Source organism: Marmota marmota, unplaced genomic scaffold (genome assembly GCF_001458135.2).
Source record: "Marmota marmota marmota unplaced genomic scaffold, marMar, whole genome shotgun sequence".
Taxonomy (NCBI): Eukaryota; Metazoa; Chordata; class Mammalia; order Rodentia; family Sciuridae; genus Marmota; species Marmota marmota.
The window spans coordinates 34,915,372-34,937,861 of record NW_025999949.1 but is presented as its reverse complement, the minus strand read 5'-3'; the positions used below and the strand labels follow the sequence as shown (position 1 = coordinate 34,937,861).

General features: G+C 52.5%; 1 protein-coding gene across 4 annotated transcripts in view; it reads left to right on the top strand.

The window, feature by feature from the left end:
- The window catches only part of Trappc9 (trafficking protein particle complex subunit 9), a 501,039-nt gene that overhangs the window by 50,769 nt on the left and 427,780 nt on the right, over nucleotides 1-22,490 (top strand). For all 4 annotated transcript variants that reach the window (XM_048802178.1, XM_048802177.1, XM_048802179.1 and 1 more), the window contains 2 exons: nucleotides 334-550; nucleotides 8,674-8,817. In XM_048802178.1, the coding sequence (XP_048658135.1) occupies nucleotides 334-550; nucleotides 8,674-8,817 (361 nt within the window). The remainder of the gene's footprint in view (nucleotides 1-333; nucleotides 551-8,673; nucleotides 8,818-22,490) is intronic.

Genomic DNA, 22,490 nt, shown 5'->3' with positions numbered 1-22,490 from the left:
CAGGTTGCTGCTCCTCTTCTTTATCGTCGTCGTCGTCTTCTCTTAATGAAGGATGTTTTATGTCATGTTGGCAAACACCTCTGTGCCAGAGTCTGGGTCTCCTCAGTAGAAGGTGAGGAGGCAGTTGGAGCCATGGTCTGGCGGAGGGCTCTGCAGTGTCCACTGTGGTCCTCAGAGCTTCTCCCAGTGCTGCTGTGTCCCACTGCCGTGGCCCAGCCCTCCCTCTCCTTGATGACTCTCCAGGTCCTTGTTTTGTACAAGTCTTTTCATGTGCATTTCCTTCTTCATTTACAAGTATATTTGAAAAGCTTTTTGTGTTCTTCTTTGCTTCAGCTTTCTGAAGAAGAGAAAATCCAGCGCTACAGCATCCTCTCCGAGCTCTACGAGCTGATCGGCTTCCACCGCAAGTCCGCCTTCTTCAAGCGTGTGGCGGCCATGCAGTGCGTGGCCCCGAGCATTGCGGAGCCTGGCTGGAGGGCCTGCTACAAGCTCCTCCTGGAGACGCTGCCTGGCTACAGTCTGTCACTGGACCCAAAGGACTTTAGCAAAGGTACCAACATCCCGGGGCTGGAATGGCAACATGGCTTTATTTCTGTTAACCCTTGCTCTGCAGGGCCTCTGGGTGGCCTGCCAGTGGCTCCTCAGGGCTGCTTCCACTGTCAGAACAGCTTAACCCCATCTGTGGCCACAGGACTATCCATTGCTCCCTAGAGCACCACTGAGACACCTGGTTCCATGCAGAGCAGGGTCTGAAACCTGGGCTAGCAGGTAGGTGCTCACAGTGCAGAAACACGTCTCCAGATGGGGCTCTCACTGCAGGGCAGGTCTCTCCCTGGGCCCCACTCGGTGCCTCCCCTGCAAGCCCAGCTCCTCCCACACTTGAAGGGGAGTGCTTGTCTTTCCCTGCGGCTCTCTTCCTTTGCTTCAGTGGCAGGCTGGGGACGTGGAGAGGCGCCTGGCCTGTGTTTCTGGGAGTTCTACCTGACTCTTGAGAAGACCCGACTCATCTTGCCCTCTTGGCAGGCCGGGTGGGCTCTTGCTTAGTATTGTTTCTGCTTGACCCCATTGGTAAAGGAGAGAGGAAGGAGTCCGGGGGTGAGGCCCTGGGTCTGGCTGCCCACAGGGGTTGGGGACAGAGACCAGTTAGGAAAGAGGGAGTGTGTGATGAAGGTTGGGAGCCAAGTTTAGACTGAGCAGGGTGAGGAATTTGAGATTGAAATAAAGTCTCCCCTTGTCCTTGTGGCCAGTATATTTCACAGGAAGCAGAGCTGGGGCCAGACCTGTAGGCAGCATGAACTGAAGCAATGACATGGCCCTCAGGGGAGCATGTCACTTGTGTTCTCATTGGTCAGGTTTGTGCTGTTGGCACCAACCCAATTCCTAGCATTCTGGGGACTGAGGGCTAGGGCACCCCATTCCTGAGTTCCTGCCTCTTTATAGCCACTCTGGCAGCCTTGTTGTAAGAGCTTTCTACTTTCCAGAGGGAGAAATAAATGGATGATAATTCAGTGAACAGACTTGCCTCTGGTGGGCCTGTCGGGCCGGAAACTTGGAGTGTTTGTAGGCCTGCCTTCCATGCGGTTCTGTGTCCAATCAGCACATTCATTGGCCCGAGAGGGCCCCCAGCAGGAGAGGTGCACTGCCAACAATAGTGTGTGGCCCTGGAATGTGACCTAATGTCTCAGAGTGCTCGATTCTATACGAACAAAGTAGTACTGCTCATGTGTCCACATAACCAGCACCTACCATTCTTTCTTTTTTTTTTGCAAATATTTTTTTTAAACATTTTTTTTTTTAGTTGTAGATGGACACAGTATCTTTATTTATTTTTATGTGGTGCTGAGGATCCAGGGCCTCACACGTGCATGGCGGGTGCCCTACCGCTGAGCCCCAGCCCTAGCCTCCATTCTTTCTTTTTAAAAAATAGATCACTTAAGAATTCATTTTTTTTCATATTCTTCCCATCATTACACTTTCCTCCCTATGGTTTTATGTTATTTAAAAAAATCTTTTAGGCACTGGGGATATAGCTCAGTTGGTAGAGTGCTTACCTCGCACGCACAATGCCCTGAGTTCAATCCCCAGCACCACAAAAAAAGAAAAAAATTTAGAATAGTTTTAGGTTCATAGCAAAATTGAGCATACAGTATAGAGTCCCCAGTCCCTGCCGCACAGAGGCCCAGCCTCCCCACTGCCAACGTGACGTCACCCACCAGGTGGAGCATTTGCTACAGCCCACTGTCCCTAGTCTACTTCAGGACTCACTCTGGGTGCCGTGTGTTCTGTGGGCTTGGACAAATGTGCAGTGACCCATGTCCACCATCACAGAATCCCAGAGAGCCTCCCTGCCCTGAAGGCCTTGCTGTGCTTTGTCTCCTTGTCCCTTCTTCCTCAGGCCACTGGACACCGTACCCTTTTACTCCAGCCTCCTTAGTTGCGCCTTTCCCAGAAGGTCACACAGTTGCACTTGAAAGTGCGAGGGCTTCTTGGATTATCTCCCTTCACTTGGTAATATGCATTTAAGTGTCTTTCATGTCTTTTTCATGGATTGTTACCTCGTTTCTTTGTAGCCTTGGAGATACCACAGTTATTTATATAGTAGCCTAAAGAATCTTGGTTCAAGTCTTGATTTCTTTCAAGCCTTGGGAATTCCGAATAAAGCATCCATAGTATTCACGTGTAAGTTTCGTGTGGACGTAAGTTCTCAATTCCTTTGGGTAGACGTCGGGGAGCACTGTTGCTACTTCATGTGGGGAATGTATGTTTAGTTTGGCAGGAAACCACCAGACTCTCTTCCTCGGTGGCTGTGCCATTCTGCTTTCCTGCCATGCCATGGAGGAACATTCCTGTTGCTCCACATCCTGTCCAGCGTCCAGTGATGTCAGTTCTTGGGAGTTTGGCCATTCTAACAAGTGCTGAGTGGTACCTTGTTGCTGTTTTAATTTACAGTTCTTTAAGGACATATGATGTTGAAATTTTTTTACGTGCTTATTTGCCACCTGAGTATCTTCCTTGGTGAAGTGTCAGTTCAGATCGTTTACCCATTTTAAAATCAGGCTGTTCTGTTGAGTTTTAGGAGTGTGCTGTATGATTTGAACAACACTTCTTTATCGGACGTCTTTTGCAAATATTTTCTGTCAATCTGTATCTTGTCCTCTCATTCTCTTGGTAGTGTCATTCATGGAGCAGACAGAGTCTTCAGTTTTAATGACATCTAGTGTATTGATTCTTTCCTGCATGGTGCCTTTGGTGAGTGTGTGAAGTCATTGCTATACTAAGGGTCACCTCCACTTCTGTGTTAACGTCAGGGGTTTGCAGTTGAACCTTACGTGTTCCCGAGTACTTGTGTAGAGTCCAAGGTCTGTGTCCAGACTTGTGGCCAAGTTTCTGGATGTCCCGTTGTGGCAGCCCATCTGTCAGGAGGGACTGTCTCAGCTGTGTGTTGCCTTTAGCCTTTGTCAGAGACCAGCCTATTGTACTCTGTGACTCTAGTTCCAGGTTCTCTATTTCGTTCTGTGGATCTTTTTGTCTGTTCTCACTCCAAAACTACATGGCCTTGATTGCTGTAGCTTTGTACTTAGTCTTGAAGTCAGGGATATTTTTATTTATTAAAAAAACTGCCCTTATTGGACATTACAGAAATGATCGTTCAGAAAAGGTGATTATATTTTTATGGCACTTTCTGGTATTTTCAGTGAGGCCCCAGGGCAGCTGCTATGCTGGGCAGAGTTGTTGCCAGTGGTCATGACCCCAGCAGAGCACTGGGCTGCAGTGCTGGGACCTGCCTGGCTCAGGGCCAGGTGAGTCTGTTGCCCCATGAACCTAGCTGGGCCTCTGGGCCCCTGGCCACTTCGACAGCTGTGGCCTCTCAGTGGGCAGTTTCAGCTGCTCAGGGAGTGGAACCTGTGAGTCCATGTGATGTAAGAGGGGATGATGACTTGCAAGGGGGAAGTGCTGTCCCTAAGGCTGGGACACTGGCACTTGCTGTGCGACTGTGGCCAAGTCACCAGATGTCCTGAGTGTTTGAAATGGGGATGCTGATTGAGTTGCAGGGGATACGGGATTGGGTCATCAGAGCCTACAGGGAGCAGGTCAGGACCAGCCAAGTGCTCTTTCCAGAGCTAGCAAGTCCAGTGTGAGGGGGCAAAGGAAAAAGCAGCAAGTCGGGGCCTTCTTGCTGGTGTCCACACTACAGAAGTAGGTTTCGCAGGCGGGGCCCCTCCCTGGTTTTTTGTGGTGTTGATTGGATTTAAGGGCAGAAATCACTGGACAAGCCCTGGAAACTTGTAGGATTTGCGTTCAAAAGAGTTTCAGGTGAAAGAGAAGACTGGATTCTGCCAGGCCTTTTTTTTCAACTCTCCTTAGAGTTGAAACTCGTTTTTGCTGTATTCCTAAGAAATTTGATGGGACTGGGGCAGTGTTTGGGAAGAGGGAAGAGAAGACTTTAGGGCAGTCACACTATCACTTTAGAGGGAAACAGGGAAGTATATTTTGTTTATTTTCTTGATACCAGGGATTGAACCCAGGGATGCTTAATCATTGAGCCACATCCCCTGCTGTTGCTAGGGCCTTGCTGAGTTGCTTTGGGCCTTACTGAGTTGCTGAGGCTGTCCTCAACTTGTGATCCTCCTGCCTCAGCCTCCTGTGCTCCTGGGATTATGGGTGTGTACCACTGTGCCTGGGATTATGGGTGTGTACCACTGTGCCTGGCAGGGAAGTGTATTTTAAGAGGTTTCTATGTGTGCTGTGAATGGAATCCCTGTTTGGCATGCTTCTGGGACACTTTAGGAAAGACTGAAGTTGCTCTCTGTTACTTTTTTTTTTTTTTTGGTATTCTTTGACTGTAACCCCAGGCTAGCTTCAGGGGGAAGCTAGCCACCTGGGCTTTATGAAAGTTGCTCAGAAGTTGTCTTAATTTTTTTCTTTCTCTATTGAGACCGGTGTCTATCATGTCTAAAGATGTATTAGTCTTCAGTCTTCTAGTGGCTCTTCTTTCTTTCAGGGGTCTCCTCCCTGCACTGCTGTCTGACTCTGTCATCCTTCGGGTCAGCTGAGTGTCGTTTCTTGAGAGAGGTCCCGTGTGGCCCTTTCTGCCTCAGGGACTCCTTTCATTTCTCTCACTGAACGCTGTTGGGCTTCTTCAGAGCACTCTCGTGGTTTTACATGTATGAAGACACATTTGGGGTGGTTGCTCCACACCCCTACACTCGGCCCTGGCTGTGCGGGCGATGCTTCCTCCCGTGGAGCTCAGCCCCGGAGCAGCCCCCAGCGTCTGTGGCTCTCACCGAGGGCAGTGTTTCTTGCTCTTCATTGGGAGGTCTTTTTAAAAAATAAGACAAACAAGCCTGCTTCCAGGTGACTCAGAACATTTTTCTTGGACTTGTTTCAGGAGGGGGACATTTGCCATCATCACTGAAAAGACGATGGAAGAGATCAGGGAGGAGGGCGAGGGAATGAGATAAAATAAAGCAAAATGGTAAATGTCAGCTGGCTGTACTTTTAATTAAAAATAAAACCACCTTAAACTCCATCTCCAGGAGTGCCCCGAGATCCACCAGCGCCTGCACCTGTGAGCACAGGCGGCCTGCTGGCATTCCCAAGTCCCGTAGCATTGCCTGCCTCTCTAGACGAGCGCCCCCAGGGCTGCGGCATGGGTGCCAGCCCTGCATCCTGTCTCCAGCGTCCCCGTCCTGAAGGTTGGGGTAGTGCCCCTTGCTCAGCCTGTTCCTGGGGGTGAGATTGGACTGGGCCAGGCATTTTTCCAAAAGAGGCTGCTATAGCAAGTGGATTTGCTAAGTGGCAGTCATTGACGTGTCTAATAAGCCCCCAAATTGGTGAACTTTTTTATCACTGAGTCATATGCTTCAAATCTGTCTTAAGAAAAAAAAGTTCTGTATTTTGTCAGAGGAGCACTTCAAGTCACAGAGAAATCATAGCCTGCACTGTCTGCCGCTGAGAAAGTTCACACTCCGGCTTACTTATAATCACCTGTGGGAGAACTGCATTATTATCTGTTTTTAAAAAGATCAGCAAAGTGATATTTGCCCAGTTTCTTTGTGAGAAAATCTTCTTGGTGTTGAAATTGGGTGGAATTGGGTCTTTTTCAGGCATGGCTAGGTGAGTCACGACATTGATTGCCTAATTCTTTTTAAAATTTTAACTTTCGGTGTGAGATGGCCCCAGCTTTGACAGAGGGGGCACTATAGGACGTGCCTACTCCCTTCCTTCTGCTCTCTGTGCCACCGTCTTACTGAAGAGGCTTCTGAAGACATCTGTGCACTGGTTGTGCTCTAGGCAAGTGTTCAGTCAGGTCCTTAGAGTTCAGTGTGGGCCCGTCATGGGACCCTGCAAACATCCCCAGCTCAGACAGCAGCGCCGTGGCCACCACCAGCTTCATGTTGTTATCAGGATTTTAGCATTTGGGCTGTGTGTGTCCTAACTTCTCCTTTATTCACTTTCTTTTGGAGTATTTCTAGCAAATCCCGGAAACCATCCCGTTCCACCTCAGATCCTTGAGTGTGCAGGCCTTCTTGCCTCAGGTTTCCATCTTGACCCCATGCTTGCTGAGTGCCATCTGTGCCTGGGCCTCCTGTGGGCCTCCAGGATCTGTGCCTGGGTGAGACTCGTCCCTGGCTCCCAAGGTGAGGAAGGCCCTCAGGGGAGACAAACACGTGGCCCGCAGCTCACCTGCGTTGGGCTGAACTTGTGCTCTGTGCGGTTAGGTGGTCAGCCGTGTGGGGCAGGATGTAGGAGACAGGCCAGGAGGTGCCGTGGGCAGAGGAACCCTTTGGGAGGAGTCTAAAACACTGCAGGTGAACCACTGGAGGTCAGGGAATGAGAAGGAGCCTCCTCCCATGGTGGCGTTGGCCCGTAGGTAGCACCAAAGGAGCGCCTGATCTGTGGAAGCTCTGCTCTGGGATAGTGTGGTGACAAACTGTCTCCAAACGCAGGAACTTGTGACCCAGGCAGGTCTTACCCAGTGAGCACCTTGAGGGAGACATAGTGGTGCAGGGTTCGGTCTTGGCACAGTGTGGCCGTGTTGGTGTCCATCCTGGCACAGCTGAGTCAGGTTGCCGTGTGTGCGGTCACACTGTGTTCCTGGCATCATGGCGTCACTAGCATTTGTCAGCAAGTGTTTATTAGGGACTCACGAGGAGCTGCTGGGGCTCTTGAGGTGACTCACTGCCTTTGTGGACGACTGTGCGGTGCCCGCTGTGCGGCTTCCTGTTGCCACCTTCTATGGAAGCCTCATCTCAGATGTCCCTTCCTTGCCACCCGCCCCAGCTAAGGTCACACACTTACCTGCTGCCGTCCTTCCTTGTGGCCACATGGCATCCCCCAGCGTGCTCCCTTCCGGGTCCTGCGTCTCCTCCCATCATCTTCCCAGGCCTGCGTTGTCTTAGGCTTTTGGTGAGCACTTGTTAACTGACCTGCTGTCATGGGCTGCTGCAGGCTTTCAGGGGATGTCCTTGGCTTGTCTGAGCCTGAATGCCCTGAGTTTAGGTCAGTGGGAGCAGTGAATTGCCACCCGTCTGGCTGATTGTCAGAGTTAGAGAGGTAAGAACACAGACTTCCTGGTCCCTCTCCAGATGTGTCGAGATCAGCATCTTCTCGTGTAGAGGGTGTGCTGCAGTCTGTATTTCAGTCCCTATAAGTGGCTCTGCCCACCTGCTGCAAGGGGACCGCTGCAGTGGAGGCCACGGAGGCTACCATCGAGCATCTAGTGGGGAACGGGAGCCTTGAGGTAGGGATGCCTTTGAATCAGACCTTGCTGTGACTGAAATTATTTTCCAATCCCTGAGCCCTGGACGCAGTGCAGACTCTTGTCACCTTATCTTCTCCATGTAGTGTTTTTAGATCCATTCATTCTTTTTTTTTTGTGGGGGAGGGTACCAAGGATTGAACTCAGGGGGACTTGACCACCGAGCCACATCCCCAATCCTATTTTGTATTTTATTTAGACATAGGGTCTCACTGACTTGTTAAGCACCTCGCCATTGCTGAGGCTGGCTTTGAACTCGCAATCCTCCTGCCTCAGCCTCCCTGCCTCAGCCGCTGGGATTACAGGTGTGTACCACTGCGCCTGGCCACACGGTGTTTTTAGGTGGAGAATAGTTAGGTTAGCAAAGGGAAGTGGAGTAAATGACTCTCAGATTCTGGGCTTGAGGCGATGCTCCACAGGCCCTGCACCCACATCTCCAGCCTGGCATTGAAGCATGCTGAGCCAAGTTGGACAGGAGCAGCCATAAAAGCCCCTTGATATGGCCTCTTTGTCCAGTCTCTCCACTTTCCTGTATTTTTCTTACGCTTCAGAAAAATACTATGTTTTTAATTTAATATTCTTGATTGGTAAGGAAGGCCAATCAAAATATCAGTTTTTTTTTTTTTTGGAGAAAATATATGTCTGTAACTCAATGGCATTGAAAAGTCTTTTCTTCTAAGTTTATCAGAATCATCTCAGATAGTTTTGAAATCGCGTCTTTGCGTGAAGAGAAAGGAAGACGTTCTCATGTATGGAAAGTGGGTCACTTTAGAGTCTGTCTCCAGGATCAGTGGCCATGGGGGAGTATGTTCTGTGGCCCTTTGACTTTGAAAGCTGAGGCTTTGCCATAGACTGCCAGGTGTCATGGGACATTGCATGTTTCCTTGATGACGCTTGTGTCCTTGCTGCAGGTACACACAGAGGCTGGGCTGCTGTCCAGATGCGTCTGCTTCACGAGCTGGTCTATGCCTCCCGGAGAATGGGGAACCCTGCGCTGTCCGTGAGACACCTGTGCTTCCTCCTGCAGACCATGCTGGACTTCCTGTCGGACCAGGGTGAGCCGGTGGACTTTGGTTCTTTCCCAGGCAGCAGGAGGCGTCTGGGTTGGGGTGTGGTGCTAGTGGGCGGGTCGTCCCCCTCCCGCCCAGGCCCCCAGGCCCTGTGCCTGGCTCTCGCCCCCTCCCACTCTGCACTCTGTCTTGTGTCAGGCACGGTGCTGAGGTGTGGTGCTGTGGAGGGAAGGGCTCAGCTCCCAAGGACACTGGGGAGTTTCACCGTGTGGCCCCCGTGGCCTCACTGAAGGGAGGTGGGACAGCCAGAGGCCCAGCCCTTTGTCCTCTGGCACTGCTTCTTCCAGGGCACCTGGCCGAGGTCGCCTGTGCTGCTGTAATGGGCCCAGTGACATCTCTGCCCGCACTCCACAGTGGGCCTCCTCTGCTCCCTCTGCCCACACTGTTCCTGGGGTCACCTGGGCTTTGGGTTTCGGTGGTGATCTGTTTATTCCGCAGCGTGGGGCATATCTCCCTGGTGTCTGTAGGTGCTTGAAAGTCAGCGTCAGAAGGGGACCCAGTGGCTCCCCTGTCAGGCTGCCTTTGCCACTCTGCCTGTGTCAGTGTAGGGTGCTGGCTGGGTGCTCAGGGACGTGTCTTCTGCGGTGAAGCCATGTGTGGGGAGCTTATTAGGAAGGACTCCTGGGATCAACACCCTCTGAAGTGGAGACGAAGGGAGACTGGTCTTGCTGGGGTGGCCTGCACTGCTGACCCAGGCCTCTTGCTCCCTTGCTGGCCAGCTGTTGGTTGCAGGTAGGTGTCATCCTCTTCAGCAGCCAGGGGGCGGCCCCACCTGACCCCTGGACCTCTGCTGTGAGATCTGAGAGAATCTGGGTCTTCGTGTTCTTCCCAGGCACTGGTACATGTGGCTCCCGGGGGGGCTGTGATCCCGGGAGGCCGGCTTCTGGAGGGGCAGTGCTCTTCCTCTGGGGCACCTCCTCTCTCGCCCTGAGTGATGACTGAGTAGCACCGCTGTCTGCTGTAGTGCCGTGTGGTCACTGCTGCTGTCGGGAGCCTGAGAGGCCTGAATGCCTGCTTCTGCAACCCACATCCAGGGGTCTGCCAAGCTCTGTGCGCCTTTGTCTTCCCACTTTCCCGTAGCTTTCTCTTGAGTGTCCCTGTCCTGGAATCGAAGCAGCCCTCTCCAGCCCCAGGGTCCTCAGGGAGTGTGTCTCCCAGGGATGTTGTGAGGCCTGGATGTGCCCATGCCCGCAGAGCTCAGGAGCAGGGCCCACTCTGGGCACTGTATGGTGTTGCCCACAGAACGGGTGTGCAGAAGACCATGTGCGGGTGCCCCGCACAAGGGAGAGGCTCTGGTCTCCGCAGCCTTGCCTTCTTGCAGTGGGAGGGGAGGGTTCGGTCGAGGCTCTGAACTCAGAAGAGGGTCGCGAGTCCTGCCTCCAGGCTGAAGTGGTCAGGCTCACCAGTCTGTGTCCCTGCAGGTCCTGAAACGCCATCTCTGGGCAGCACTGCGTCCTCCTCCTGCTGTCCCCCTCACTTGTGGAGCCCTTGTCCCCGTCGCTGCTGGAACTCGGGCCTCATTTTGAAGATGGCCATCTGTGTGCAGTGACTTCCGTGGCCATTTCTACCCAGAATGACTTCTTGTCCTCCAACCCCTGTCCCTGTCTGTCTTTAATGTTCTGTTCTTAGGGTGCACACCACTTGGCCACGTGCCTCCCTCGTGGTGTGAGCTACCTGTTGTTTTCTATTTAGGACTTCTGGTGACCTGGGGGAGTCACTGCTGGGACAGTGGTCTCCTGGACAACAGCTCAGCTTCTGTGCCTGGCCGGTTCCCATTTCCCTTGGTGTTGCATTTGACATTTGAGTCACCACTTGGCCTCCCTACCTTGGTGTGTCTAGCCCCTGAGTAGCAAGGCCACCGTGGAAGCTGCCGACGGGAACACCTCGCTCTTGAGCCTTTGTGGCGTCCTCCCGTCTCCCCTGAGGCTGCAGCTGCTGGGGGGCAGGGGTGGCCCCTCCTTGCTTCGTTGCCTCTTTGCCCTCCCTGCTCCCCTGGTTTCATGACCCGACCTGAGATCTGCAACCCTGAGGAGGTAGCACAGCCTCTGTGCCCTCCCTGACCTGAGGCCCTGCCTCTCTTCCTTGGCCATGGCTCTGCTCTCCCTGGTCCTGTCCCCATGTCACATTTAGATGTGTGCAGTCTCACGTACCCCTCGTTCTTCCTGAGTGCTGACACTCCCTGCCTCCCCTGCCACACCAGGGGCTTTTCTCCTCAGCAGCACGAACCTTCCTTCCTTGTGGGGGCCTTTACCTCTGGCTCCTTCACGCTGCACCCTGTCTGCAGGCGGAAGGGCCTGTCCCTGTTCTTTCGCTTCGCACGTGGCTCAGGCTGTACGTACTGCCTGGTGCCTGTGTCTGCTCCAGAAGCACCTGTTTCTGTGTATATTGCATTTCTTAAGGGTTGGGGTCTGCAGTCAGAGGACCTCAGTAGCATGTGGTGATTTTAAGTGGCTGAGTGTGGAGTGGGGTCCGACAGTGGAGTGAGGCACTCCTCGTTGCTGCATCAGGTGTGACTTGACCTTCTCCACTCCAGACACAAGGCACTGTGTCCTGGCTTAGTCAGCAGCCCGCCTCCATGCCCATGGTTTACCTGAACATGGGAGGCCACAGGAAAGCAGAGGAAGCACGCACACTGGGTCACTCTCTGGCTTCCCTCCATCGAGGCAGCCACGACTGTCACCTGTGCCTGTGAGCAGAAGTGTGTGGTTGCAGAGACTCAGAGAAAACCTCCACCCTGAATGAGGTGAGAATCCTGCTGGGCCTCAGAATTTGGTGACTTCCTCCTCCTTTTTTCTTATCCCATTTACATTTTAAGATTTGTTTCCCTCTAAACCTATCCTGTGATCTTCCAAAAAGGGTGATGTGTGTGGGCAATGGGGCATCTTGTGGCAGGTCATGTTGAAGGCCTTTTGCTCTATACATGTAAAATATTTAAACATAAAATACAGTTGAAATAGCATGTCTGTAGTGGCCTATGGTCTCAAGAAGGCCAGTTGAAATACAGGGAGACTCAAGGTCAGGACCTGGGCAGGCTCTGTCTCCCTCAGGTGGGCAGTGTTGCACTTGTGGCCAGAGTCCTGGGGTCTCCACATTGCATGCTGTGATCCCTTTTGGTTGTATCTCTCAGTGGAGTCCTGAAAATAGCCTTTTTTTCCCTTTTTCTTCCTATCCCTCTCTTGCTTTGAGATCTACTAGAAGTGCTGGAGGATAAAATTAAATCCTGAGTTCAAATCATGTAGAGTTTTTCTTTTCGTTGTTTCCTAGAGTTAGTGTGGAGAGACTCTAAATCTGCATTTGGACCTGAATGGAGCCCCTGAGGCTCAGTTAGAGTCACATCAGGCAGCTCTGGGAAGGGGCAGTCGCCAGGCCACCAGTGTCCTTCTTTCTGGGGTTTGGTTTTGGTGGATGGCTGGCTCCCAGGGAGGATGTAGAGAATACAGTGGTGGCTGTGCTTGGCCTGTGCTCTTGCAGGCTGCTCTCCCTGGGTGTGGGAAGGTGATATGCCCTGTGATGGGTGGGGTCTTGGCTGTGCGTTTTTAGGTGACAAAAGGATCTATTTGCCCATATAATGCTGATAGCATTGCAGTGGTTGCCAGAGGTCTTACTAATTAGAGGTTTAAAGCTATGTTGTTTAGGAAGAGAAGAATCTAGGTATTTGATATTGTTTGACAAACTGCTGTTTGCTGAGAGGCTGAGAGTGATGTCATTGGTTAATTGGAGTTTTCTGAGGAAGGACGGGAGGAGGGCTGGTAGGGCCTCTCCACCTCTCACCTTTGATCAGTGGACACTCAGGTCAATAACTGCAGCCTTCCTGGATCTCTGTTTTCTCATTTGGACAAGCGGGATGTGGAGACTTCTGTGCAGTGCTGTTATTTTTAATGATGGGATTTTGATTTGTTTTAATGGCAGGTCTTTTGCCCTTTTCCCTGAAGAGCTCAGGCACCCCTGGCAGGCTGGGTAATTAACATTTCTCAACATGCCTGCATGGAGATGGAGCTGGAATGGAAGAGCAGCAGAAAGGAAAGACAAAGGTGTGCCCCCATTGGCTGCTGGCAGTGGGGCAGCCACTGGGGACTCCTTGCCTGTCCCTCCCTGTGTGTGCCTCTGAGGTGAGCAGAGAGTGGGCTTCCAGACTGGCAGGAGGCACCTCTTCACCCGACAAGGCTCTGGGCTCCCGGGACTTTGGTCTTTTTTGCAAGGTAGAAGTTTAGACTTGAGGACTTGTGGGGTTTTCCCTGGAAGCGCAGCTGTCTTAGATTTCACTGGTATGGGCCATTTTTGTGCAGCCCTCCTGCCACCTGTGCGGGTGCAGAGCTGCCACGGCATGTGGTAATGGATTTATGGCGCTGTCATCCCTTAGACATCGTGGGCTGTGCATGCAATCCCGGCATGCACGAGAGGCAGCAGGGGTCTCTTGAAAGGCTTCTCCCTTTGTGGAGGGTTGAGGGTGACTTAGAGCCACCCCCTCCAGCCTTGCCTGCGCCCCTTGTGCTTCTCCCTGCCTTGGCTGGGCCGAGTTCCCGACAGTGCTGCAGGCGCAGCAGCACCCTGGGCAGCCTGCTGGCACACTGCTCTCACTGCCCTCGCACTGTCCCAGGAGCGTGCCTTTATGGCAGCAGCACTCTCCTCTGGTGGCCGCCTGTCTGCTGCTGTCGGGGCCCCACCACATCTGTGGAAGGTTCAGATAATTCTCCGTTGGGATGGACTTCTCGTGCCTCCGTGGTGGGGAGCGCTGTGTTCCTGCTCTTTGGTATGGTCGGACTTCCACGTGCCTGCTTGGGCTGCCCTTATGGGGACACGGAGGACGTCTGTTGGCTTGTTTTGTGGGGGACTCTGGGAAGTGAAACCCTCTCTCAGCCCCAGGTTTATGTCTGCCTGCAGCGTTATATGAAGGGTAGAGGTGACAACCTTTAGGTGCTTGCTGATGTCTTGAGACGATGAGGTTCTCCCTGGGACTTGGACGTGGCTCCTCAGTCACATACGGTGGTTCTTTTGACTGAGGTACCACAAAAGGACACCAAGAGAAAGGGAACAGAGGGTGATCCCTGAGGGTGAGTAGATATACATACTGTTTGTCCAGCATGTGCTGACTTATGATTTGAATTGCTGGGCTGGCCTTAACGATGACATGATGAGTGGGAGGTGACAGAAAGGAGTGTCGAGGGAAGGACAGGGCAGTGCATGGGAAGTTGTCCCTAGACAGTGAGCAGTGGTCAGGCAGCTGCAGATTTGGCATGTGCCATTTCTGCTCCCCAGGTTTGCGGTGTGGGGACTGAGGCCTGCTGCCTTGCCACGGAACCCGCGGCTCAGACGCGGTGCTGGGTGTTGTTCAGCTGCAGGGGCTCAGAAGCCTGCTCTGGTCCTGTTGCCACTCACTTGGTTTCCTTTGGGAACTTGAGGCCCGGGGAACATGGAGCTTTGCTGGTGGCTGATGGAGCCTCCACAGCCTCGGGAGCAATGTTGCAGCCCTGAGCCTGTGGAAGGCCGAAGAGCTGACTCAAGTGGCTTTCTCAGAATAGTAAACACATTCACTGAGAAACAGTTCCCAAGCTAATGGGGAGCCCATCAACTTAGCATACACTGGGGACTCCTGGGTTTGTACCTCCACCTCCACCTCCACCTCCAGAAGCCAAGTACTGATGCTTGCCGTGACACGGATGGTCCTTGAACACATCCTGTCGAGTGAAAGAAGCCAGGCACGCCACCTGCCATTACCATGCGTGTGCCGGGTGGGGTGGCCCTTGGTCAGCAGCCAGCAGAGGCAGTGGCTCTCCCTGCAGGCCACTCTGCCTCTCATTTCTCATGCTCAAGGGCATGATCCACAAGTTGAGGAGGCCCCACCCAGCCCTGGCAATGAGTCTTCCCCATGCTGTCTCTCTGCACTTGGGATGTGTTACTGAGGCCTGGGCGCCTGCCTCCCGGAAGCCTTGTTCTGTGGCCATCATTTTGTTCTAGTGGGGGCGCCCTTTCTCCAGCAGGGGCTGCTTCTCCATCAGCCCCAGAGTTTCCTTTACATTGGGAGATTGTATCCCGCCCTTGTGTAGGACCTTCCCTCATTTCCCCTGGCTCCTGTGATGAACTGAGGCTCCTTGCTGTGGCCTGCAGGCTGCTCCCACCGGCCTACCTCCTGTGCAGCCTGCTGTGTCTCACTAAGTTGCTGCTCCTGTTCCCTGGCTCCTCTGATGTTTGAGGCTGAATGACGTCTCTGGAGCCAGTGTGGCTGGCCCCTTGCAGGGAGCTTCCTTCCAGTGCCTGACTCTGGCCTGCCCTTTCCCCTGCTGCTCCTTGCCTGGCTCCTCCTGAGGGTGCGAGCAGTCTCCCCTGCCATGTTGGCTTTCCCTGGGCAGCCTGCCTGGGGCATGCCCAGCGCAGGGTGGCAGGGAACAGGGACCTACCCTTGGATATTGACCCTGGCACTCCGTGACTGTGACGGTTGCCTGGTGATGAACATTTAGGAGGTTAAATGTCAGCCCTCACGTGGGCTGGTGGCGCTGGTCTCAGCCACAGACGCGCAGACGTGTGTGCCCAGAGTGCAGAAGCAGAGCCCTCCGCAGCCCTTTGCAAAGCAGGCAGTTTGCTGCTTCAGAAAAAATCATTTTCTGAGCCAAATTCAGTGGCTCTGTTTCCACTCTTGGTGGCATGTGCTACCCAGGGCTCAGTAGCTGCCACCTGTCCCGCCAAGGCTGCTACTTCAGGGTATACCCACGTGTGGTGACCGTGCCGCCATCTTGAGGGGGGAGTTCTGCGAAGGATCACTGGCCAGACTGAGCTTCTCAGGTGGAGCTCACTTTCTCTCATCAGGTTTCAGTGACCTGTCTCCATTGCAGTAACCGAGCAGGAGTGTGGCTTTGTCACTGCAGGTGGCTTTGGTTGTCTGTGCCCCCTGCAGGCCCTGGACAGCTACTCCCTGGGAGTGGATGCAGCTGGTCACCCTCTTCATGCTTTCTTTACCTCCTTGCGTCACCCCCTGAATGTTCTATACAGGCCTGTACCTTAAGGGACACTGCTGGAATGGAAGTTTAGGACTCAAATGGCCGGTCAGCGCATGGCCTGGAGGGTGGCAGCCAAGCAGGAAGCAGGCTGGGCACAGCACTCTCCTGCTGTCCCCTTCTCCCCAGCTGCACTGGGCCATTCCCAAACCACCAGGGTGCTCTGCATGGTCCTAGCAGAGGGTGGGGAGTCCTGACCCCATCAAGAGTGTTGAGTTTGGTCTTCGTCTGTGCAACAGGCTCCATCGCAGGGTCCCTGTCCCCTGGAGCTGACCCTCTCCTAGGAGAAGGGTCTGTACAGGCCTGTACTGCCTCATGCCACACTGGACCCAAAGCCTCCCCTGAAGTACACCTCTGCAGAGCACCCCGGTGTCCTCACCTTTTAAATCCACTGGTTGGCAGAGCCATGTCTGATGTCCTTCTGTCCCAGGCCCCTCTCAGGCTCCCCTGGCTTCCTCTACTCTCCATACGTCATGGCCACCACTTTCCAGAGCAGGGGTCACTTCCTGTCCTCCCGCTCTTCTCCCTTCCCAGCGCAGCCTCCCTCCTTTCCTTCTTCCTGGCCACCTGCTGAGTCCTCTTCCACTGACTTCTGTGTGTGCGGCACTGGCCTTGGGGCTTGGTTCCTGGTCTTTTTGTCACTTGCTCCCTTTTGGTCCCAGACCTTTAAATGCCATATTAAAGCATACACTTGGGGCTGGGGCTGGGGCTTGGCAGTAGAGCGCTTGCCTAGCGAGGCCCTGGGTTTGATCCTCAGCACCACATAAAAATAAATAAATGAAATAAAGGTATTGTGTCCAACTGCAAACTAAAAAAGATAAATATTAAAAACAAAAACAAAAGTACGCTTGCCTCTGTGCACTTGCAGACCCATGTCCCTGTCTCTTCAGTGGTTTTAAACATCCACCAGTTCGTATTTGAAGAAAGAAACAATTTCTAATCAGTCTCTGATGCACAGGGACTCTGTTTTAGGGAAAAAGAGGCAGTACCAGCTTGACTATGGTGACCAGGCTGTATCAGGGTTCCAGAGACACACACCTGCCATTCAGGTGGAGGTGTATGACCCTTGCTCTGTGTAGAAAGGCGATGCTCCAAGACAAATGAGGATTGGTAGCCAAAGGCAGAGTGAGGGGTCAGCAGATGAGGGAACTCTGGCTAAGCTGGCCTGGCGGGAATAGCCAGGCTGGGAGGTATGGCCAAGGTGAGCTCACAGCATTCTTTTTTTTTTTTTTTTTGGGGGGGGGTACTGGGGATTGAACTCAGGGGCACTTGTTCACTGGGCCACATCCCCAGCCCTAGTTTGTGTTTTATTTAGAGACAGGGTCTCACTGAGTTGCTTAGTGCCTCACTTTTGCTGAGGCTGGCTTTGAACTTGGTATCCTCCTGCTCAGCCTCCAGAGCTGGGATGACAGGTGCGCACCACTGCGCCCAGCGAGCTCACGGCATTCTTGCTGAAACTGGGTGAGGCACACTGAGGGGAGGGCCCAAGGACGAGGCCCACTGGAGCCTGTCCAGAGTTTGGTCGGGGAGTCTTCGTCCGCGCGTAGCAAGTACATCTGCACAAGTGCGTGCCACTGTGGGGCTGGCTGCGTGGCTCTTGGGAGTGCTTGTTGGGTGTCTGCTGCTGGGTCCGCAGGCTGAAGGTGGGCAGGAGGTTGGGCCCCAGGAGGCTGAGCAGGACCCTGCAGGGATGGCTGGAAGCCTGCCATGTTCCCAGTACCTCTGACCTCCCTGATGGTGGTCCTGGGGCGGGCTGGCCAGGAGTGGCACTGAAGCAGAAGAGCTGGAAGGGGCTGGAGGAGAGGGGCCGTGGGTGACGTGCTGGTGACCTCCACAGAGATGCCCAGCCCCCTCTGCCTCCAGAGCACAGGCTGGCTGGCTCAGCTCCACAGGGAGGTCCCCAGCCACGTGCCCACAGTGCTGTCGGTTTTAATTTCTGGTGTGAATCTCAACCAGAGATTTTTTCAGGAGGTGGGAGGTAGATCACCATTGATAAAATGCATTTCTTTTTTTTTTTTTCCCCTTGTCTCTACCAAATTTGGTATTTTACTCGTTAGCATCCGTACGACTATTTTGTTTTCTTGGCAAGTCCATACTAACAGCTTTGGAAGGGTTTGGCTGAAGTAGTAGGAAGATGATTTTCCCCACTTCCCCGGGTGGCGTCAGAGCATTGATCTGACATCACATGATGCTTCCTGAGTGACCATGAATTGTGCTGTGAAGAGAAGAAAACGTGAAGTCCACTGTTCCTTCTGAAACCTCCGTTTCTGTTTGAAGTAGCTAGTTTTGTAGTGTGTGAATTCTGGTAGACCCTCTGGACTTGGAAGGGCGTGTCTGGGTTCTGGGTGTGCGGGGTTCTGCGTGCCTTTCAGACGCAGGTGCACAGACAGGGGAAGCTCTCTTGCGTTCTTTCCATGTCTCCTAAGTCCAGTGTTGTGCTGCATCCCAGCAGGTCAGGAGACGATCTTGGCCAGTCCTGACTGTGCCAACAGGCTGTGGGAGGGCACGGGTGCTGTAGGCCAGAGCCTGCGGGAGCAGGGGTGTAGCAGTGCCCGTGCCCTTGGTGCTCATGGGCCGAGTACACGGTCTGCAGAACACAGTGTGCTGACGCCGCATTGGACGTCTGTGCTGGGGAGGAGGGTCCAGGCAGGCAGTGCCAGAGCCTTTCTGGAGCTGAAGAGGGAGGCCTGGTCCCACAGGAGGGGCAGGGGCAGGGGCGAGGGAGGCTTGTGGCATGGAGGGTCCGACCACCTTCCTCTTCTCAGGAAGGGGAGGAGGAGCTCTGGACAGAGGATGAGAGGTCTAGGATGAGTGGATTGCTGGCTTGGGTGGCTTTGGACTGGGGAACAGTTGTGCTGCCTCTGCCTCATCCCTGAATTGCCTGGCAAGGAACCGCGGGGGCGTAGGTGTGTTAGTGCCCTGGGAGGACACAGGAGGATGCCAGATGGACAGTTATTGCCATCCTGCCTTTTATCTGCAGTTAACAAAGTATCCCTCCCTCCCTTCCCTCCTTTCTCCCTTCTTTCCTCATTTCTTCCTCCCTTTCTCTCTTTTTTTCCCAGGGATTGAACTCCAGGGTGCTTAATCTCCAAGCCACATCCCCAGCCCTATTTTATTATTTATTCATTGGCACTTGATCACTGAGCCCCATCCCCAGCCCTATTTCATATTTTATTTAGAGACAGGTTCTCACTGAGTTGCTTAGTGCCTTGCTTTTGCTGAGGCTGGCTTTGAACTCGCGTTCTTTCTGCCTTAGCCTCCTGGGCTGCTGGAATTACAGGCATGCGCCACTGCACCTGGCTTTTTATTTTATTTTATTTTTGAGACAGGGTATCACTAAGGAATCTTTTAGAATTTAAGGAAATTGTAAAGTAATATTAGAAATTAGAATGCAAAATTTCTTTTCCTAGGTTTTGGTATTGGTTAGGGTAAAAAAATGCCATAATAACTGGAAGTTTTCTGTACTGTGGACTGTCAGATGAAAAATGTGGGGTGTGTTGAAGGCCCTCTGTGCTGCTCTTCATTCCCACCACGAGGCCAACACACACCTCATGTTTGGGTATTGGCACACTTGGTTCTGAAGCACACAAAGCAGTACCAGGACTCCCGCCACAGATGAAGAGTGCATTTTTTAAAAAATATTTCCTTTTTAGATGTAGGTGGACACAACACAATGCCGTTATTTTTATGTGGTGCTGAGGATCAAACCCAGGTCCCGCCCATGCTAGGTGAGCACTCTACCACTGAGCCATAATCCCAGCCCAGTTTTTTTTTCTTTTTAAAAATCACTAAGGCAACAACACTTTTTTTTTCTTCCCCTTTTCTATTTCCAATGTTTTTTCCCCTTGCAGTTCCCCCCTGGATTGTGTATGTGGCTTCTTCGGGAATTTTAATTCGCTATATTTCATTTTTTCACCTGGATTGGGAAGAAGGCAAGATCTGCATGTGAACTGTTTTGTTACAGAGTCCCTCTGAGAGTTGTTCAGTAAAGGGGTGTAACTTGTTTCTATTGCAGTTTATATGATTTCTTTGCTCAGAAATAGGCAGAAGCAGTTGAATAAAACCCAACAAAAAGAAGGGGAGCTTTGGACTTCCTTTAGTTGTGTGTCGAGGAGATAAGTGCTGTGTAGTGCAACATAATAGGTACCTTCTAATAAAACGTGTTGTTGCTGGAGAAACCATGCAAGTGTAATAGCGGGTGAAGAAAAGCCATCAGTATGGCAAAGTCCCAAGTGTTTTTTACTAGTTATGGGAAAACACTAATTTGTGGAGTTGTGGGTGGGCCAAATGTGAGCGTCCAGGTGGTGTCAGAAGGGCCTTCTGCAGCCTTGCCAGAGTCTGGCCTTGGTGATGGGGTAGCTCCCGTGGCATGCTTTTAGTGGGCCAGCACAATCCTGCTGCTGTGCTGACTGGCCCATGTCTCTGTGCCAAGTGCCATCACCCCATGGCTCAGGCCCTGCCATTCTGGTCTGGAACAAAAGTGACCTCCTTGCCTCTCAAACCTTCCTTGTCTTGCCTGCTCTCCTCTGGGGTGGCCCAGTGATCTCTAAAGTGGGTATTTACCTGTAGCTTTTTAGTGTACAAATAGCATCAAAGCTTCCCTTTGTCCACAGAAATAAAATTCAGGCACTGTAGCATATTGTGCAGTGTGCCCAGTCTGCTGCCGTCCACTCCAGTGCCTGCTTGTAGGGCTCCTGTGTGTTTCTGTGCACAGGTGGGCAGCCCCCACCACCCTTGCCATCTCCCCTGGACACTGTCAGGAATCACATCACTCCCTTCTTGGTGGAGCGTTTCCCCACAGTGTGCTCCAGTGCTGGTTGCAGGGCTTGTGAATTGCTGGCTTCCATAACCGTGAGCTGCTGTGTGATACCTGGGCAGGTCTTGGTTGTTCTAAACACAAGCCCAGCACAGAATCCAGCTCAGAGGCTCAGGAAGTGCTGCTTAGATCCAGTTGCCTTGTTTTTCTCTGGGGTTGAGAAAAACACCTTCTTGCCATGCAGTTGTGAGGGTTGGAGTCCGTCTGTGTCAAGAGCCTGCACATGCTGTGTGCTCAGGAACTGGTGCCTGGTTCACGGAGGTTTGCTCCGCACGTCTAGAATTCCAGAAGCATCTTCTACATGCTGTTCTTAGGTTGCGGGAAGCAGACTAGTTGAGAAGCAGCAAGCAACACTCGGAGAGGAGAACTCCAGCAGGTCCAGAGGAAAACAGACTCCAAATTCTGAGCCTGATCCACAGTTATTAGGGGTCATCTTCGACCCAACCTCTCATTGGGGCCTTTCCCTCTTTTAAAAAACTTCCCAATCTACAAGGCTTGAAGGTCTTGTGCAGGGTCTCCAACGTAAGGCATGCTCACAGAAACAGGTCAGAAGGCTCTTTTCTTAGGCATCTGTTAAGTTTCAAGAGGGAGTAGCCAGACTCGCTTCCAAGGGCAGTTATTTACAATCCAAAAGGTAGGGACCTGTGGTTACTTAGGCTTCCTGGAGAAAGGCTGAGAGAGGGAGGCGAACTGACCCTTCCCCAGGCATTGGTTTCTTACTGTAATATTTTTATAGTTTCATTTCACAACGAGGTCTGGTTTTGCCATCACACCTGAGCCAGGAATCCTCCAGCCTTCTGTTTTGTTCGTGTCCTTTGTGGGACAAGATGCGGAGTGTATAGAAAGGGGACAGGGAGGCGTGGTTTTGGCGGAGTAATGTATGGGCTGTGGTACTTGGACTCCGGCAGAGCTGGCTTTGCATCCTGGCCATCTACTTATTAAATGTGAGCTTTGACAATTTATTGACTATACTAAGCACAATTTCCAAATATAAAATTAAGGAGAGTGTCTGGTCAGTTGGGGGTCATCAGAACTAGTGTGACTCAGTTGCAGTGTGGTGCTGAGGAGCGGGCGCCCAGGAAACATCAGCATCCTCACTCACTTTCCCTGCTTGCAGGAAGCTGCCCCCTGACAGTGTTTTATGGTTCTCCTGCTCAAAGTCCTGTGTAGCTGGCTCTTGGTGGGTGTCATTGAGACTCGGAGCTGTGGGGGAACTGCTAAGAGAGCCAGAAGACTGCTTCTGGGTGGGATTTACACTGCCAGATGGGAATGGTGGGGGGCTTTATTTTTGGCTATGCCTAACTCATCTTCAGGTGCTTATTTATTGCTATGTGTGATTTAAATGATCAGAATGTAGGCATATCAGAAATGCGTCAGAGTGAGGTAAGCACAGGCATGGTGATAGTCAAGCCCTAGTGGGGTGGCAGGGTCTTCACAGGAGGTGCTGATTCAGAAAGTTGAGGCGGCTGGAAGATGTGCTGCCCACGTGGACTGGGGCCGTGGCCTTTCTCACGGCCAGGCATGGTCCTGCTTGTGGGAATGTAGGAAGTGGCTAAGTGACCACTCATAAATGCTCATTCATTTATTGAGTAGCTCTAGTTAGATACTGGATCTCAGATTTGATGTAGAATCTGGGATCTATTAGCATTTTCTGTCACTTCCCTGCAAGGAATTCAAAACTGCACAGCCAGCAGAGCACCACAGAGGGCTCTCACCCACGGTGTGACAGCGGGGCCTTCCGGCACTTTTGACCATGACCCATAGTGGGAAGTATGTTGTGTGTGGGAACCAACGTTCCAGGCCATGATGCCTGTCCTGGGGTCTGTGACACATGTCTCTTATGGCCACTGGTC